The following is a 20,735-nucleotide window of genomic DNA, read 5'->3' as shown; positions in this document are numbered from 1 at the left end:
ACAGAATCCTGCTTTCATCCCATGAAATTCTTGGATTGCATTGTACTTTTTCTCTTCTGCTTAAGAGATCAGCCAATTGATCTACTTGTCTCAACTGTAGTCTTTTTTGCAACAAGAATTGATCCCTTTTAACTGATAGCTTGGTGCTTAATGATTTTGTAATTGAGGCTGTTTACCTTCTGAGTAATTGTTATTTCTTCAAATAAGTGTATGAATACGAAAGGAAAATAATTAGGATTTATAATTATAGATTGAGCTTTCTGCTAACTGCACAGAAAAGTACTGAAAATTTATACACATTTCATGCTGCAGCTGCTGTTGTTATTCTAAATTTTAGCTGATCAATTCATCTTTTCTTACATTCAGATGCTTCATCCTTGGCATTTTACAGCATATGAATGCATTCTATTATTAAAATGTCTCTATCCTTTTGTTTTATAGGACGAATTGGATGCTGACCAATTCATGTTACAGGTAGTTCCTCAACTTATGACACAAATGAGCCCCAAATTTCCATTACTAGGCAAGACAAGTTGTTAAATGATTTTTGTTCCATGTTATGATCTTTCTTACCACAGTTGTTAAGTAAATCACTGCAGGTGTTAAGTTAGTAACACTATTAAGTGAATCTGGCTTCTCCATTGACTTTGCTTGTCAGGACGCAAAGGGTGATCACATGACCCTGGGACACTGCAACCATCATATACATGCCTATTGCCAAGTGTCTGAATTTTTATCATTTGACCATGGGAATGCTGCAATGGTGATAAATCACTTTTTTATACTGTTATAACTTTGAACTGTCACTAAACAAATGGCTGTATTATATTCCCTGAATTTAATACAGGGAATGTATTTAAAGAAGAGATATGCCAACAATGGTCCCCAATGTTTCCCACATGCTCTTTTACTGCTGCTCCTTCCCATATTCCAACTTCTAATGATAGGTTTGGATCCAATTATGAAGGATGGATATTACTAGATTCTATCCTAGCATCACACACACACACACACACACACACACACACATTCTGCTAGAGAGAGATTCTCCGAGGATGAGCTCCAGCACAAGTTTGAAAGCTTGGAAGACTAAACCTCTGGTCCTGGTGACCAACCCAGATTGGATCAATATATATATACTGTATTACTTAATATAAATCACAGAGATCCTAACTACTATGTATGTATTTTAATTAATATACAGTGAACTTTTTATTTTTACTTATTTGTATTTTGCCTTTATTATTTTTACAACTAACTCTAGGCAGCAAATATATCCAACATATCTTCCTCCCTCTATTTTCCCTACAACAGCAGCCTTGTGGGGTGAATTGGGCTGAGGGAGAGTGACTGACCCAAGGTCACCCAGCTGGCTTTCCAAGCTAAGGGAGCACTAGAACTCCCACTTTCTACCCTGGTACTTTACACTGGTTCTTTTAAGGATGACAAGTACAAGTGTTCTATTCCCTACTGCTATAGAAGAAAAAGGTACCCATTAAAATTAAGAAAACAGCAATAGACAAATCTTTTTATTCACATGGAAAAGCTGAAGCAAGCCATTGTTGTATACATTTATACAAAGGATCTGGAGGGGAAACGCAACCCCGTACATAGTAGGATGACAGAAAATATGGTTCCCTATGAAATGCAATCATTACATACACTATCAAACTTTTCGAAAAGTTATTTTGTTTGGCAACAATTTATCAACAGTCTCCACTTGAAAGTGGTTTTATTTAAAAAGAATAGAAAGAAAGGGAGAAAGAGCACAAAATTCATGCAGCATGTCTAGAAACAATCCTGAGAGTTTGCCTTCCTTAGAAAAACTGTAAAAAGATATATTTGTCTTTCAAAGTTCATAAAATGCAAATGCTATATTTATTGTTAAAACTATACAAAAATATGGACTAACTTAATAATTACCCCCCTCCCCCAAGAAAACATTATACCCCACTTCTGTGCGATTTTGGCTGTAAACAGAGGATTAGATCCAGCCTGGTCATAGGATAAGTAGACCCACTGAAATCATAGGAAATGAATTTATTTCAATGGATCTGCTCTTGTGACTAAGTCTGGAACCAACTCTTTTTTTCCTGCACTCAGAAGAGAGAAATGCCACAGTGTAGTTAACAGACTTCATCAAGTTAGATTAAGGCAGGGGCTGGCAACTTTATACTCCACCATCTCTCCCCAATTCAACACGACATTGGTCCAAGATTGAACAATGACCAGGCACCCCAGGCATGTTCAGTGGGACAGTAATTATGGTAGGAGGAGCTTTTCCAATGGTAAAAAACAAGATAGATATATTGGGGTAAGAGATTCCATGATGCCAACCCCTGGTTAAGGAATTCTAGGAAAGGGGGATAGTAATGAATGCAGTTAATTATCAGAGTTAGGGCAAAACTATATAATATACATACACGTGTATATAAAAGCTCTCATAGCTCTTTTCATCTAGTCAAAGAGATTGGAGGCCATTTTCAAAAGCAAAACCATGATGTGGTGCTTGACCCATATCCTACTTGATAATTTGCTAGCTCAACACTCTTTCTATCAGCTCTACAACAATGGAGTAAAGTGTCACTGTTGAAATTTTTTCTCTCCCAAATTGGATTTGACTAGAAGTAGAAACCACTGGGTCTTTTATGGAATCATGTTTGTACAATAACATATAGGTTGTCCTTTATTACCAAGGCTTTCATTGCCTATCTCCTATGGCAGACCTACCAACAAGTAATCTCAAGCCATTCTGGGCTTTGTAGTTTAGGAATGTTACCCATGAAATTACTTAACTGGTTGACCTATTTATTAGAACTGCTGTCTTATAAAAGAAATATTGGCCAATCAACTATTTGAGTTTTGGCTTTTTACTAATCAATTAATTCACTAATCATTTAAATGCACATAAATAAAAACAAAAAGTCTGAAGAGGAAAAAGTAATATATCTTGTTTTTAAAAAACACATGCACAGGTATGTTGCAATAAGCACCACCTGGAAACAGACATTTCTGTGTATGTAGCAGAGAGAACTGGAAATGCCACATGCCATCCTCAGCTTTTCCTTGTATTAAAAATAGGTTTAAATGAAAGTTTTAAAATCTGCTGCTCAGTTAATCAGGAGGCACCTTTTTAATCAAACTTATGGTGTTTTCATTGACAAATGTAACCAATCAATCTATTAAACATTTCAGCCCTAATATTTGTATAGAAAAAACATGGAAAAAGCGTGTTCTGAAAAAGAGTATCAAAACTGAATACAAAGCAAGTGCTCCAAAATGTCATTATATACCTTTCCAATAGATAATGTTCATAAAAATATATCAAATCCTAAACCATGAAAAAGCAATTACAATATAATTTTTTGTTGTTGTTCTGCTACATAAACCAGCTTTTCCATGAAACAAGGAGGCAAATTCAGGTGTGAAAACATAATTATTGCTTTTGCTACAATTTTTGTTTTGTTTTTACATATAGTCATAAATTACACTATACAGTAGAAAATATTTCATAGGAATACATTTTATGATTTGTTTTGATTTGCTGGTTTCAATTATAGCAACAAATAAAAAATTAAGGAAACAAGTCACAAATGAATGGTAAAGGCACTTCACTTTTCAAACAGTTCTCAGCATATTCTTCTCTGCTTTTCTCTTTTAGAAATTATGGTAAGCTTTGTACAATTCATAGATTGTTGAGGCACCATAAAGGTTTAGAACATTCCAATTCCTTGACAGTTTCTGGTTTCCACAACATTCCTTGTCGCAATAAATTCTCACGCCTCCACCTTCACTTTCCAATACACCTATTTTTTTCTTTCTTCCTTGAAAGTTTGGTTCCACTGCCTTAAATCCCTTTAGAAAAGTTTTCAAATTTCCACTTCTTGTGCTCCATCCTGGATGTCACTGATTACTCCGATATCAAAGCAGGTGACTATCATGACATGCGATTTGCACAGATTCACACATTGCTCTAGTTCACTTGTCACTTGTTCTAATGCCTCCAGATAATCTTGCGATTCCTTATCAAGATCAGGATCAACCTCAACTAGTAGCATAAAAAACAAACAAAGAAGATATTTAATATCCAAGCAAGCATCTAGAAATAATAACAATCTTAAACCAGCATTATGCATTAAGAATTTCTAAGAAAGGAGGTTCCAACAGGAGGGATCTCTTTGATCAGTCTATCCCAGACACCTAATGAACCTAGTGGATTCCAATTCAGTCAAGGTCTTAGCTACTGCTTGGAATAAGCAGGCAATGGCAGCCTTAGAACAAACTGGACTCTATGTTGTGGATCCCAGATGGGGATTCAAAGGTCTGTGGAAGAAGCAGATTCTCTGGACCCATTATAGCAGGGGTGTCAAACTGCCAGCCCATGGGCCGGACACGTCACGCATAAGCTGCGCCCACCCCATTGCCGGCAATGGCAAAACAGTCCCATCATGTGACATCCTGAGTTTGACATGTCTGCATTATAGAGAGGAAGTAGTATTAAGAAAGTACTGTACTGACTGTGCACGTGGAGGACCTCTGGGGGCTCAGGATAGGGGTGGTGGGTTCATCTGGATGCTATTTGACCTCTCAGTGGCTTTTGATACCATCAATTTTGGTATCCCACTAGTCCAGTTTAAGGGCTTGGAAGTGGGAGGCATTTATTTATTTAGCTTATATGGTTCTTCAGTGAGTCTCCTACTTCCTCCAAGACCAGTTTCAGACAGTGTTGGTAGGTGTAGGGTAGGTAGGTCTAGATGTTTACTTTATACAGGGCCACAGGGCTAAACTCTTTCCACTTCTATTTAAATATCTACTGCTGAGTGGGGTGATTTGTCTGCATAGTATAAAACATACTGATGATAGTTGTATACCTCCACCTGAAGCTATCCAAGTGTTGCTGCAGACGTGATTTTTGAGTGTCTGGAGGCTGAACAGGTCAAGATGGGAAATAACTAGCTCAGGTCAACCATTACAAGATATTTGCCATCTAACTCTAGCTAAGGTTACTTTTCGTCAGTGTATGCATAATCTGGTGGTTCTCCTGGAATCACCGCTCCTCTTAAAGGGGAGGTACAAATTGCAGTTAGGAGAACCTTTTCACAAATAGATTTTATATCCTGTCCTTGGTCAGGAGGCACCTCTCATGATCACTGAAGCTGTCAGAGGAGGAGGAGGAGGAGGAGGAGGAGGAGGAGGAGGAGGAGGAGGAGGAGGAGGAGAAGGAGGAGGAGGAGGAGGAAGAAGAGATGGAGCAGAGGATGGTGCAGTCTCTATGGCTCAAAAAGAACAGCCTGAGAACAAGGACGAGGCAGTCCTGGGCCCATAGGGCCTCAGAAGAGTAGATAGGAAGGAAGAGAGGGCTCAGGCTGATCAAGGAAGAGCAGAGGAGCTCCAGAGCTCTGGAGAAGAGCAAATGCCTCCTCTGCCTGGTCCCCCGAGTACAAAGAATGGAAGGAAGGCAGAGTCAGTGCAGGGTGACCTGACTACTCAGGAGGAAGGCGCCCTGCCCCTTCTCACGAGTTTGACCTGAAGAGTAACATTTAAGGAGACACCGTGAGGATGGGCTTTTGCCAGGAACAACTGTTTCTTTACACTCTCTTGGCTTTGCCTGCTTTTGCCTTGTTTTAAGAACTGCTTTTGTCTGCATTAAAGACTGCTTTTTGTTTTGCTTCAAGAACTGCTTTTGCCTTGCTGAGGACTGTTCTTGGCTTGCCCTGGCCCTGAAGGGGCTGCCTTACCTTGGACCCTGTCTTGTTTTGAGAAATGCTTTTTGCCTTTTGGTTTGAACTGTGCCCGTTTGTGAACTGCATTTGTCTTTTGTTTCACTGTGCCCCTTTTGGAAAACTGCTCCTTGCCTTGAGAACTGCCCTGGCTTTCTGCCAAGACTTTTGCCTTGTGGACTTGCTAGGTAATTAAGGGCTGTTGTTTGGGGGACTGGGGGTGGAGCCTGACTGGTCAGTGGAGGTTCATTTCTTAACTCTTTCCAGGAGCAATAAAGAACTCTCTGGAGGCCTGCCTCGTCTTACCTATCTGAGTCATAACAGAAGCTTTTATCACCTCCCAATTGAATTATTGCAATATACTTTATATGTGCCGGTTATCACTTTTAAACTCTATATGTCATGGGTTTCTGCCCATCTCCCTAGATCTAGCAGTTTATGCTCTGAGTGTCTTTAGTAAAACAGTGTTGCCTGGTGGAACCCCAGCAGCAAATATTCTCTGTCACAGTGTCTGCTTATGGAATAGCCTCCTCTAGGAGATACTGATGGCCCTAACCCTGTTGATCCTTCAGAAAACCACTGAAGGCCTGGCATGGATCTGGGGTATTAATAGAGCCAGCATGGTATTATTGCAGGATGCAAGTCTTATTTGAGGGTCAATGTTATTTTAAATGCTTTTTTATATTAAAAGCATTTAGAACTCTATCCAGAGTTCTTTCTGGTAAATGACTGGCTATATGACATACGTACATACATACCTACATACATAAATATCTTCCCTTAACCTTGAATGAGTTGATCACTAGTCTCCCTTTTCCACAAACCTGATTGAATTGCAGCATAAAATTGAGATGTGATTTTTATCCACAGTGGGCCTGCCCACAGTGTTAACAATTTAATTTTACTACTCAAGTAATGGAAAGAGGAAATAATCAGAGGGCTTTTGATGGTACACTAAACATAGACTTGTCAATAAAAAATGTTTTACCTGAATCAAATAGTGATATTTTTGTTAACCTCTTTAACTTTTTGGTTTTTTAATTTTATCTTTTAAATTTTCTTGAATTCAAATCTAAAATAAATACATTAAAAATGTAATTCATTTAAATGTTTTAATTTAGTTTTTGTTAACTTTGTTCTGCCACCATATTTTAAAAGAGCTCCATATTTTAAAAGTGAATTAATATAAAGCTAGGACAGAAAGAATACAAGGATGAATTATGAAAAGAGATCAAGGCAGTTAATATCTATCCCTAAAGCTCTTCAACAATTCTGGATCAAAACACTGCATTAAAATATTTAGGTTGTACCATTCTTCATAATTTTGTGTCAAATTAGACATTTTAGCTATTAGCACTAAATAAATACTTACATTCTCCTTTCCACTTGCATGGATCCAACATCAGCCTGCATTTTGTTTCTTCCAACTCCTCTTTCAATAACTCATGCTTTGCTTTCATTTCCCTAATCCTTTGGTGGCGTCTCTCTAGGATTTTCAGTTTCGTATTAAAATATATCAAGCCCTTTAGGGAACAAAAATTACTTATCTGTAACTCTTTGTTGGTCATCTGCTTGCTTTTCCCAATTTCCCAGAAGTCTATAGTCCACACCATTCAATTTCAACCACTGATATGCAGCCTCAACAAGCAATATTAAACATTAGCTAAGGTTTCTCCCACCCTATCTTGGCTAAAAGTGTACTTTCATGGATGCTAATTTAATAAAGGCAACCTTCTATAAGCACTTAGGGCATTTATTGCCATTCTGAGTTAATGTACTCCTTTACAATACTCTTAAATTACAAACATATGTTACAGAAATTATTTTTCCCCCTGTAAAATGAGGAAATATAATTCCATTAGAAAAAAATAAAATTTCAAAATCTCAACCCTATATGCAGGTGGTATGCTTAATCATTCCCCATCTGGTTTACTCCATAACCCATGCTCCAGTTGTCTTACTTCATTTTCATCATAGTTTGAAAGTGGATTGGTAAAGGGCTTGCAGAGTAAAAGTAGGAGAGAAAACAAAGTCTCCACTCCTATTTTATTTGTCTGATGTTTAAGCTCTCAGGACAACGAAAATAAACTATATGTAAAGCTAAAATAATGGTGCTAATAAAATTCAAATATATTCAAAATTTTAAAAAGCAGCAAAACACAATTTACAATAATGGATACTAAAACAACAGAAACAATGTATAATAAAAGATATAAGATTAATTGTAGAGTTATCAATTAACATAAAAATGCATTCATGTAGCCTTTGGGTGAGAAGTTATTTTACAAACTCACTTAGGATTCCTTCCATTGGCCTGAGGGTTCTGCATTGAAACCATCCCCAATTGTGTGTACAATACAACTAATTGGAAATTTTATGTTTACCACAGAAATAACTAGCTCTGAAGAGATAAGTAAGATGGAAATACATGACTTACCTTTTCAACATCCTGGAAAGGCTGTTGTAAATGAAATAAAAAGCAGTTATTTTAAACAGGTAGCAGACTAATGGTTGTAATTCCTGTTACCTATCGGAATTAACTGGATTGTTTTGCCAATTACAAATAAATTAAACTCACAGCATCTTGAACTTAACAGAATACTAAATTATATGTTGTGCCATTTACATAAAGAGTTAATGACCCTTTAGTGAAAGGAGACCCATAAAGTTTCATCAGGAAGGCAATTATTATAAAGCCTACTCATAATGTATTAATTGATATTCTCCACTCACTCCATCAACAACATTAAACACAATTAATGGTAGACCAAATTATTTTCAATGGGCAAGATATCCCAACATATGAACTATTTAAAAATGGCTTATGATGTTGATTTAATTACTAACTGTTCTTCCACTTGTATACTAGGTTTTAAGCAATAATTGTGAAATTTATATTGTCCACTTTGTTGTAAAATGTATCCTGACCTCACTTTCCTCTTGTCGATGTCGCTGTAATCGTTCCACATCATCAATCTCATAAACCTTTATTTCAAATGACTCTTTGAAAGTCCCCGGTAAAGGGGGAAGATCAACCCACTGGCCAGCAACATTCTGTTTTCTGCCCAGAGATGTAGAATCAGGCAGAGGAGCTGGAATCAGTCGACGGCGCTGGAAACCTAAAAAAAAAGATGTCTTCATATCTTTGTCTCCTAAAAAATCCATGAACATTCTAAGCCAGACAATACTTATAATACTTATATGTAGCCACAGACATTTTGCTATAATAATAATTACATTGTGTGTCTAGTGAAATTCTGTCCCAGGGCAGTATAATCAAGAAGCATAATTGTAGCTGAGACTAAACAGTTCTCACTGGAATTGTATGCCTATGAATATCAGTTGACCCAAATGCCTTTCTTTTCTCTCCTTAATTTTGTGATGCCTTAACATACAAAGTTTCCATATCAAAATGATTGACAATCTAAGTAAACAAATAGGATTGTGACATCATAATAAGCTAAATGATGTGGTTGTAAAGCAAAAAAAAGTCAGCCATAAAGTGAAAAATCATGTGACCAAACATGCAGTCCTGATTGCTATTATTAAAGGACTATTCAGGTTGTTAAGCAAAGATCTCACCCAACCATGATTTCCAACTTCCAACTGGTTTCCCCATTGTGTTTGCTTGTGGGAAGCTGACAGGGAAGGTAAGCAATCATGATCATATGACTGCAAGGAAACTGCAATAGCCAGAACTCTGAGACCCTATCCTAAGACCACTACATTCAACCTTTAAGTGAATGAATGGTCATAAATCAAAGTCTATCTATAGTCCATATGGCTCACAAAACAACAAATCCAAACACTAATATTCAACTGTACTAGGTTCCGGCTTCGCTCTACTCCAGCACTTTTTGGAAAAGCCAGATCTTCAAGACTTTTGAAAAAGCTAACAGAATAAGGGCTTGCCAGATCTCAATGGGAAGAGTTCCACAGGGCCAGAACTGCTACAGAAAGCAGTTTAAGGCAAGAGACCTAGAGCATATAAACATCCTATTAAAACTGGTGAAACTGACAGATACACTCCAGAAGAGGCAGTGCCACAAATAACCTGGCTCAATGCCATCCAGAGTTTTAAATGTGATAACAAGCACCTTGAATTGCAGAAAAAAACTGAAAGCCATTACAGATCATGCAGCTGCGATAAAATATGGACAAACCATAGAATGTCCACAATTGCATGTACTGCTATATTCTGGGCCTCTTAAAATTTCTGGATGGTCCCCAAGAGCAGGCCAATATAGAGGACATTGCAGTAACCCAACCAGGAAGTGGCTGAGCAAGGCCTCCTGGTCCAGGAAAGAGCACACAAGACAAATATGCATGAAGGCCTCCATGGCCATGGCTGTTACTTGCTCCTTCAGCAGGAACTGTGAGCTTAGGAGAACCCAAAGTTCCATGCAAGCTCCATTTGGGAGAGTGCCTCCCTGGCCAGAGTCAAAGATGACATCTCACCAGAACCAGGAGACTAAAAATTCAGAGCCACTCCGTCTTGCTACGGTTGAGTCAAAGTTATCTCCTCCCCATCTGAATCCTTGCAGCCTCCAGGCCAACACCAGGACACCACTGCTTGGTTGGCCAGAGGTAGAGATGTCTAGATGGATATGCTGATGATACCACAACTCATGCCTCTAGATGACCTCTCCCTCATGTAGATATAGCAAAAGAGGTCAAGAGATTGAAAACCTGAGACTCCTCATATTGCAGGGTGCTAGAACTCAATCTCTCCCTGCCACCAACACTAACTAAAAGTAGCCACAGAGGAAGGGGAATGACCACTATAAATAGCCCACTTCCAGAGCTAGTCCAGAAGACAACCAGAAGGTTAGTGTGTTAAACAGATCTAGTAGGGCTAGGATAGATGCATCACCCCCCAACCCAAGGCCTCATCCATAAGCATGACCAATGCTGTCTCAAAGCTAAGCCTTGAGTGAAAATGAGCCAAATGCATTTAATTAAGGGCCGTATGAAGCTGAGCACCTACAATTCATAAACAACCTCCCCTAAAAAGAAAAGTTAGAAACTATACAGTTAGGTCCAAGGATGACTCTTAAGAAGGGGATATACCATTGCCTCCCTCAAGGCAGGTGGCACCACTCCACCCACAATGAATTATTAATTACCACTTTGAGCCAACCACATGCCATATCTGACATGGCTTATCCAACTTGGTGGGACACAGATCTAGAACACATCTGCCAGAATTTACAGCCCTGTCCACTTTCTTGGGAGTGATCAGTTTAAATTCATCTGAACAACAAGCTAAGCTTCTTGGGCAAATTGAGAAATTGAATGAATTCAGTAATCAAGTAAAGTTTATTGCATAAACACAATTTTGAGTCTTTATAACACTCTTTAGTACTCTTTAGTGATCACTCATTGATGACCGTTCAAAGCTTTGACTTCTCTGAACAAGATGATGTACAGCCAGTTTTCGAAACTGCAACCATTCCAGCATCCCCATGGTCACATGATTGCAGTTCAGGCATTACTTGGCATCAGCATGCAATTATGACTATGGTCACATGATTGCCATTTGCAACCTTCACTGTTGCCTTCTGATAAGCAAAGCAACTGAAAAGTCAGTAGGAAGTCACAAGATGCAGTCACATGACAACATGCTTAACAACTGTGCACAGGTCACTGAACAATTGCAGCCAGAACTGCTGTCATAAATCAGCAGAGTCATGATTTTTTGCTTTATGACCATTTATCCAATGATTTATCCTAAGGCTATGCTAACTTCAAATAAATATACATATTTATATACAATTGTACTAATTTACCTGGAATTAGGCCCAACTGAATTCAGACATACTTTTCAATAGGAATATACAATTAGTTTTCTTTCTTCCAAAATCTAGAACATTTGACTAAATTAGGAGTGGCAAAGCACTAAACACTCCAAAAGGTAAACTGTAATTTATCAGCAGAGGACTATTCCAATTGAGAAAAGAACTGTTTGCCATTTTAAAAAGAAATGCCTTATAAAGCATTTCCTGGGGCAAAACCAAATATAAATCCATCAGCCATAATACCTTCTCAATATGTGGGCAACTTTACACAGCTGTTAATATTGATTTGCAGGGTAGACTTGGGAAGCTGATGTGCTATGAAAAGAGAACAGCAGCTGCAAAGGCTGAAATGGACCTATTTAAAGCAATAGGTCACACAGTAAAATAAACTGGTTACAACTAGGAAGTACAACATAATCACATATTTGTATGTGCATGCATCCTAGACCTGCGAGGAAATGGTACACAAATATCATCTATGGCTTTTAAATTGGGACTGCATCCCTAATAGATAAGTAGTCACAGCAATGCATTTTAACATTCTCCTACCATGGATGGTAAATTTCAAACTTACATTTAAAAAGTGGTATTTTCCCTCTGACATTTGTGACAATAGTTTAACAATATTCACAGGGTTCTTTGTTTGATATAGTCTCAGTTTTGTTTATTTCTTCCAGGATTAATGCAACATCCTTTAGGGTAAAGAGATGTCACATTGGCAGATGGATATTCCATGTCATCTTGATAGAGAATTCTATGCAGTGCTAAGCCTGAGACTTCAGTAGGTTGGGAAAATTTTAAAAGGTCTAGCTGCTGAAGAAAAGTCTAGCTGCTGAACAAAACAAAACCTCTGGGAAATCCACTCTTACCTAGGTCTTGCCTAAAGAAGGGAAGCTAAGCTAACACTCTATGGACACTGTGGACCAGCAATTATGGACTAAATTATTCCCAGTAGTTAGTACTGTCAGCTGTTTCACTCCTTTCCTCCTAGCGCAGTGGTGGCGAACTTATGGCACGGGTGCCAGAGGCAGCACTCAGAGCCCTCTCTGTGGACACGCGTGCCATCGCCCCAGTCCTAGGCCTTCAGCTGGGTTTTATAAAACCTTTTCGCTTTAGGCCTCCACCACCGTGTGCAAAAAAAAAAGGTTCAATCAGTCAATTTCAACTTCTCGCGTGGAAAAAAAAGATCTTGCAAAGTTGGAATTGATTGATTGAACTTTTTAGTCCCACCCAGTCTGCCATTACCACCCCAGCCACACCCACCCAATGGGCCACACCCACCCAACACCCAATGATGCTTAATTGGGTTTTGGGTTGCAGTTTAGGCATTCGGTCTTTAAAAGGTTCGCCATCACTGTCCTAGCGCTTTCTTTTCTCAAGTGTTTTTTTTTTTCTCCAGTGTGGCATAAGCACCATCAAACTAGAAAAATCCATTTTTCAAAAGTTGAACATAATAGTAAACTCTTCAGTGAAAAGAAGTTTTTCTGGAACTGTTATGCTTGTGAATCTCCAATTTATTTCTAATTTCAGTTGATCCTTAGGTTTGTAGATTATTAGTTCCATTAATCCAGGGATGTCAAACTGCCAAACCAAAGCCACACCCACCCCACTGCTGGCAATGCAAAAAGAGTTGCGATATGTCGTGACACGTCATGTGATGTGGCGAGTTTGACACCCATGCATTAATCAGATATTTTAGTGCACTATTTCCAAATTCCTATATTTTCATTTGGGGACCTACCAATCAAAGATTTGTATGAATATCTGCTAGAATTATACAACACCACTTTCAAATGAACATATCTTTTCAAAACCTGGGTGAGACTCTTTTTGCACTCTGTGGGTTGTGTTGTTTATGGTGGTAATCTGGTAACCCATGATAGCAGTTGGCTCAGTTGAGCTAAATATGGATTGGAAACAAAGTCACCCATGCCATATTCAACACATCCATTCACAATCCTTTTTATTTCCATACGTCAACACACCTTTATTCATACCCATCACCGCCCAAGCATTGTGTCTTTGTGTGTATAAACACATACAAAGACACACACATCTGTCCATCCTGCTTCATACTCTGTTCATTTGCAGCTATTCAGATGGATCTAACATCAGTTAATAGAATATTTATGGACAAGATGGGAGCTGCTATAACAGTGGACAATATCTATTTTAAAGTAACTGTCTACTCTTTTTCATGGATGCTTCCCCAAAAGTGTTAGAATAAAGAATTACATGGGATAGGCTGAGAAATTGGATTCTTTTTATCTCTTCTTCAAGAAAACTTTCAAGCTGCCCTTGAAAACTTCAACCTCTCCCATGTAATTTGTATGAAACAGAATAAAATCTGCTAGCATCCCCATGGAGTATCAGTCACACCTGTCCCATAATAAAGCAACTGGTTCCAAATAGCCATTACTAGTTAACATGTATTTAGGGAGTTCAGTGCCAGAATTTATTAATCAAAAATGTAGTATTGAGGATCTGCCTCTTTCATTAAGCCATGAAGATTGATCATTTGCCTCTTAGGCTAAAGCTCAGGTGCTACTTACAAATTAAAAATCTGTCAGGTCTAAACATACTTTCAGTTTCAAGGACTACTATGATGGCATTTTCTCAGATACCTTACTTGCTAATAGGTAGGCTTAAGGCTTTGACAGACCTGCTACAGACACAAATCAATAGAAATGCTTATACCAGTTTTTTGTAGTTATTGTGTTTTTACCTGCTGATCTTTTCTTTGGGGATTTCAAACTTCTCATGCGACTTGGTGAAGACATCCCACTTTCGCTCATAGAATCATGTGCTGAAGAAGCACTGCCAGTGGCTTCGCTGTCACGGATCATGCTTTCATAGCCACTGCTGCCACCACTATGATAAAAAAGAGCTGTCCTACCCATTGCAGGTGGTAGTTCCCCACTCAAGACACTGCTGTTATCACTCCCATGTCCACTGCTGTAGCGCTGAGGTCTTCTTGGTGCAGTTATCTTACTGTATGGAGATGGAAGCACCTGGATCTGTGACTTCTCATCACTTAGATTAATTCCACTGTCATTGCCACTATCAGAGTCTGTAGAACCCCGGAAATGGCTCGTCTTGCCTGAGCTTCCTGACGCTAGCTCATTAACACGGCTATTGGCTGCCCTTATGGCCTGCTTAGTTCCCATAATTGTTCCTCGGCCAGGTTTATTGTTTGTACCTTGTGAGGACTTTGGAGTTGTTTTCCCACTCAAAGGAATGCTAGAGTTCTTCCCAGAGGACTGAGCCAATGACTTCACAGAAGAGCTCAGCGATTTAGATCCACTGGCTGAAAGGCTACGACTCTTATTCCCACTTACCACAGTTTTCTGGCTGGTAGCACTTTTCATCTGACTATTTTTGCAAGATACAGACATGGCACACAATGGAGGAGCGGTCAGGCCAGAAGTATCAGGAGGAACTCCCAGTCTTGGGACTAGTCGGCCATTTCTGCCATTGCTAAGGCTGCCACCACCATTTTCCTTATTCAGACTAGTTTTTGCTCCCATAGATATCAAGCTATCACATCTTTCAAGGGATGTGTGGCTCCCATAACGATGGACAGCTTCACTTTTTGATGCCTTGGCCTTTAAACTTGAAGTTGCTTTTGGCAAGGAATGGTCTCCTCTGGGGCTATATTTGTTACTGGCACTTTCAGCAGTACATAACCCAGTTCTTAGTCGTGAATCAATCTCATCCTCATGTTTTACTGCAGCAGCCCTATTAGCTTCTAATCCTACATCTTTGGCCCCTCCATTTTTTTGCTCAAGGCTGGACTTACGAATAGGAGGTGCTGGAGGTATTATGCCATTTGGCCTGGGTAACATACTCATCTTTTGCTGTGTATTCTTCTTTTTCAGGCTCCCAATGGCAAAAGCAGCTTCAGAATTCCCTCTGTGCATACTTTCTGTAAAAGCACCACTGCTATGTGACACAGGAACTACTCCCAATGTGGTGGCACCTCTTTTAAGATGTGGAATTTTAGGGAAAGCTTCAGATTTTTTAGCAACTCCACTAGAAGACTTGCAGCTCATTTCACAACCATCTACCACCCTTTGTGAACAGGCAAGTAATGTCTGGGATTTTAAAGCCTTAGTTGAGTTACTAAATTGTTGGGTAGATCTTGGTGATTGTTTATGTGTACTAAATGCCTGAGAATTTGAAGGTAACAGATCTGTGGTATTGGCTTCCAGATGATCATCTGTGCGAATCAACCAGGGATCTTCAAACATCACATGTGGCTTTTGCAATTCTTTGTCACAGAGAGTATTATTATGAGTCAGAGATGAGGTAGCTTTTGTTCTTCGGGGAAGACTGGAGTGTATAGTTTCCATCACTGGAGTATTTTGAGAATTAGAAAGCTTAACTTTTGTGGTCTGATCAGTGATGCAAAGAGTACTTCCAATCTGACACACTTTGGTTAAGTCATAGTTTTGAAGGCTTCTGTTGACTCCTGAGGCTGTTTTGCTTGAATTCATGCTCTCACTCTCCAATTCTGAAAAGTAAAAGCCACTATCATTCAAGGTAGTTTTCAAGGGAACAGAGATATTAGGAGAACCCAAAGTTAAAGGTTCGTCGGACGTGTTACAGCCATAAGAGGGTTGCATAAGAAAACCATCACTGGAATGGGCTCCATCACTTCCAATTGTACAGATACTGACTTCACTTAGCCATGAGCTGATCGAAGAACGTCTGCTGCTACTAGTGAAGGGTTCTTCAGAAAAGGGCACAACAATATCAATGTTGACACCTGTTGTGCTCGCCTGAGAGGTATAAGCATCAAACTCATCATTTATACTGCTGATGATACTAACTGGCCTAGAACCAGAGGCAAGAGCCTGAAGAGAACAGTCACTATTAAAGCTGATGATGCTAGAAGGTCTTCCATTGTCCATAATACCACTGATAGATAACTCCTCAACCACTGTAAAGACAAGTTCATCTTCACCATTGAGTTCCACAGGCTTCTGCAAAGTCACTGTTGTTGTCAGTATATCCCTGTCAAAGCACGTGCCTCGGAAAGATGATCGAAATCTATGTACTTCAATACCATCTGCCTGCTGTTCCGTGTCATTAGTTAGGGTGTTATGTTCAGTTTCACTAGCCACTTGTTTACTCATTCCTACAGGTGGGGTCCTGATGAAATTGTTGTGATCCACATTTAGATATGCTTGTTTGCTTGTCACTAGACATTCCTGCTGCTGAGGTGGTGGAGGAGCAGGGCTGGGCAATGGTCTCCTCATATATGAAGTTTTTTCTTTCACAACCACTTCATCATCAGCTTGACTTGATTCATGAGTCTTAAGAGAATTATTTGTTGATAATTGACAGGAATCAGCCACTACTTCATTATCCCCACTGAAATCTACTCTCTTGCTTTCAGGTTTTGACTGCAATTTGGCATGTTCTGTTTTTAAAGGAGATACTTTCTTTTCAGGGCAAGTGACATTGTGCTGGAAATAAATGCTATGTCCCTTTTTTGGAGTTCCTGTTTCTTGTGAAAATGTTTTTTTAAAGCCTCCAAGAGGAGAAGATGGTTTGGATTTAGACTGCCCATTTTCTGTAGACATGGGTACTGTACTACTGGAAGCTACAGCAGTAATCTCTCCACCAGGAAACTTGACAGGTTCCTCACTTCCATCGATACACTCCAATCTTTCCTGCAATTCTGCAAAGGTGTTACACTTAAAGTGATCTTTGTCAGAGCTTTTTGGAAGACCACAATTGTCTTTGCTTCTTTTTTTGTTCAAAGAAGGGATTATGGGAACAAACTCTGGAGGGCCTTCATTATCTGTCAGCTCTCTATCTGACAAAGCAGTACCATTGGAACCTACATAGATAACAGTGTCACAGGACTGCTCACTGCTTGAGGAATAATCATGTTCACTAGAAAGATTCAATACAGGGATGTCAGGATCAAGAGCTATAGTCCTTGGATGAAATGGTCTCAGATGAGGAGGTCTTCGTACATGGCCTTCTTCACATGAACTTTCTCCTCCAGATGAGCTGGATGCATACTGCTGATTGTAAAAACATAAATAACACAGAAGGATTTTTAATATTAAATGTATTCACAAGAGGACAAATTAGGAGTCACTTTTTCATTTCTTACAGAATAACTTTTGGTATCTATTGGAATCATTCCAATAAAAGGCACTTATGATACATTTTTAATGATAACTTGCAGTTTTCAAAAGGCAAAAAAGAATGATGTGGCAATTAAGTGGCACAATCACCATGAAGGAATATTGATTGAATGGCCAAGTATACAATATTTTGCGTTGGGTGATAGGTTTTCATACAGCATGTTTGCTTTAATGTCTACAAAATCTTGGTTTCAGCCCACATTTCACAATATGACTGTGTTGTCATATGATCAGTGATATCTGAAGCCTAATTACATCTGGTCATTATGCAATTCATTCTAGCAATGAGAGACTATGAATAGGTTTGGACTACAGGAAGGTCTCATTTACCAATCACAACTGGAACCAGGATCACTAAGCAATGCAGTTATAAAGTGAAATGTCATATGACTTATGATATTGACTTTGGTAATACTTCAGGCAAATATTTTCTCTAATACACCCTGAGGTCAAAAGCTAGCAAGACAAATTAACAGTAAAGGAATACTACAATATTGCGATGAAAGTTAGCAAAATTCTTTCCAAATTGTAAAATATTTATTTCTCTGTGCACACCAACCTTGGATTTCTTCTTCCTCATCCTGTGGATACGAGAGGCAAGTTGAAGTGTCATAAGACTTTCTGCATAACTTCCTGGGGAATCTGATATGTGGGCTAGCATAGTTGTTCTGCAGTTGATATTCCCAAGTGATTCTCTTAGCAGCATTGTCAGTTTGTTATCCCTATGCAGAGGTATAAACAGTGGTTTGAAATATTTCCATTTCTTGCTATTGTTTTTCCAAGCAGTCTATTTCTCAGTGATCACAACAAATTAATGAGTAAAAAAAATATCTCAGGTTCAAATGAAATTTTGTGATTTTTTCAAAAAAAAAAAAAAGAATAGGCAATCTAATCCTAATTCTACAAAACAAAAATCAGCTTGAGCTTTATTTTAGATTATTATCATTGCACTAAGAAAGGAGAATTCTGCTCATTAGCCTTCTGATTTTGTTTCAAAGTAATCAATTTTTTTTCCTAATCAAAAACTGATGAAAATAGTTACATGTCTCTTACTCAGACACAGGTGAATCATTTTGGGGTGTTCACATGAGAAAAAGGAAGTAAAAAATGTAATTCATCATTTCCCAGTCATTATACAACATAGCTACAAGTTAAATGCTAAGACTCTGAAAGACATGACTCTATTACACACAGAGCAATTCACTTACTTGTATGGCACATGTTTGGCACCATTAATTAAGGCCAGAATAACACTGCCCAATGCAGACAGAGAGAGGGAGAAGGAACTTCCTTCATCTCGACTTTTGCTTAGCACTTTTTCACAGCTTCCCAAGTCAATGAGATGTAAACGGCTGCGTCCACCTGACACTGAAAAGCCATAGGAACACAGATATATACTAATTCAAGTCTGTTAGGATAATCAAAAATAAAATGGAAGGAAATAAAATTCTGATGGAAATAGAAGATAAGTACTATTGCCTATTAAATGACTGCATGATGGACAAAATCAAGCAAACCAATAATAATGCTCAACAATTTACTAATTGTAAATTTACTATTAATTTGCTTAGTTCTGGCCATGTTTTAGAATCAAAAAGATGTGAACAAAATATTCTGTGTATGTCTATATTTAAACAAGTGAACATATATACTGTATGGTTGACAGTAGGAATTTTAAAACCAAACCAATGAAATCAATACATTAGGAAAGCATTTCTTGAATTCAAATGTTATTTTTAACTGTGCAGATCTCGTCACTGAACTTAATATTTTAACATTTCCATTTACAGGCAAGAAGTAATAATCAACCTCAGATGACATAGCAATAACAAACCTTGCTATGGACATTAATAAAACTGGGTAACATTTCCTAAAAATTCAGGTCAGGGAGAAGTAACTACAGGCAATCTTTGATTTACAACTATCTGTTTAGTTACCGTTCCAAGTTACGGGATCATGGGATCAAAATTCAGGCACTTGGCAATTGGCATCTATTTCTGACAGCTGCACTGTCCCGGGGTCATGTAATCATCATTTGTAACTTTCCCAGCCGGCTTCCAAAAAACAAAGTCAATGGGAGAAGCTGGATTCACTTAACCACTGTGTGATTCACTTAACAACTGCAGTGACTTAACAACTGTAGCAAAAAGATCATCAAATGGGGCAAAAGTCATTAACAACTGCCTTGCTTAGCAACAGAAATATTGGGCTCAATTGCGATTGTAAGACAAGGACTACCTGTATCTATCTGTTAGCTTCCCACAGCTATCAACATCTAGCAAATATCTTGTGCAGAAATATCTCTCCACTTGTGTAAGAGGCACACGTTTCTAGTTAATTTTAAATCCCAATGGGTTAGCAGCTGGACTTTTTAATAGACACAAAGATATGCATATTCCAATTCACACAGCTTTCTATCTAGTTGTTCACTGACATGGCACAGTAGCTGCGATGGCAGTTAAGAACCAGAAAGAGAGTGATTTCAACTCCCTACTCAGACATGAAGCTCCTTAAGGAAATTTACACTATTTATTAGCTTTATTTTATTAGACCATTTATTAGACTATTTATGAGCCTAAACTACTGCAAAAAAACTTTTGAAAACAGGATTGGGAAGGGGAGCCTACATGTGGACCTGATCTTTTGGAGCAAAAGGTAAAATACTGAATACTAGGTTTTCAAATTAGATATTCCAAAAAGCAGTCCAGTTGAAAGCTTTCTTGGCTAATACAATCAGCTTCAGTGTTGACTTTAATTTTTGATAAAAAAATCAATTGCACTTCTTTTGAAAAATCAATGCAAGAAGAAAGAGATTTTGAGCCAAATTGACATACTTCCTCCTTTGCCACTCTTCTCCATACGGTATTGATATATGTGAAGTGTAAAAAACATGTGCGAATTCCTCCGATCTTCTTCTTCACATTCTGGTTTGCTAGTACTCCTGGCAGCCAGCGCTGCATCGAGGAAAAAAGCTGCTTTCTCTGCTGTTGGGGCCCTCAATTCGCTTTGATTCTGAAGCTGGAATATAAACAAGAAAACGACTAATTAAGAGA

At 38.5% G+C, this 20,735-nt stretch overlaps 1 protein-coding gene across 2 annotated transcripts in view; it reads right to left on the bottom strand.

Moving 5' to 3' along the window:
• Positions 1 to 1,546: 1,546 nt before the first annotated feature.
• Positions 1,547 to 20,735, bottom strand: part of KIF26A (kinesin family member 26A) — a 161,642-nt gene continuing 142,453 nt past the window's right edge. For both annotated transcript variants that reach the window (XM_039343331.1, XM_039343332.1), the window contains 8 exons: positions 20,517 to 20,700; positions 18,891 to 19,050; positions 18,242 to 18,404; positions 14,244 to 17,556; positions 8,649 to 8,839; positions 8,158 to 8,178; positions 7,093 to 7,243; positions 1,547 to 4,048 (listed from right to left, as the gene is read on the bottom strand). In XM_039343331.1, coding sequence (XP_039199265.1) covers positions 3,870 to 4,048; positions 7,093 to 7,243; positions 8,158 to 8,178; positions 8,649 to 8,839; positions 14,244 to 17,556; positions 18,242 to 18,404; positions 18,891 to 19,050; positions 20,517 to 20,700 — 4,362 coding nt within the window. In that variant the 3' untranslated portion in view covers positions 1,547 to 3,869. The remainder of the gene's footprint in view (positions 4,049 to 7,092; positions 7,244 to 8,157; positions 8,179 to 8,648; positions 8,840 to 14,243; positions 17,557 to 18,241; positions 18,405 to 18,890; positions 19,051 to 20,516; positions 20,701 to 20,735) is intronic.

The sequence above is a fragment of the Crotalus tigris genome, unplaced genomic scaffold, assembly GCF_016545835.1.
Source record: "Crotalus tigris isolate CLP2741 ecotype Arizona unplaced genomic scaffold, ASM1654583v1 scf7180000017842.263358, whole genome shotgun sequence".
In the NCBI taxonomy this organism is placed as follows: Eukaryota; Metazoa; Chordata; class Lepidosauria; order Squamata; family Viperidae; genus Crotalus; species Crotalus tigris.
This window is presented reverse-complemented; position numbering and strand designations above follow the sequence as displayed.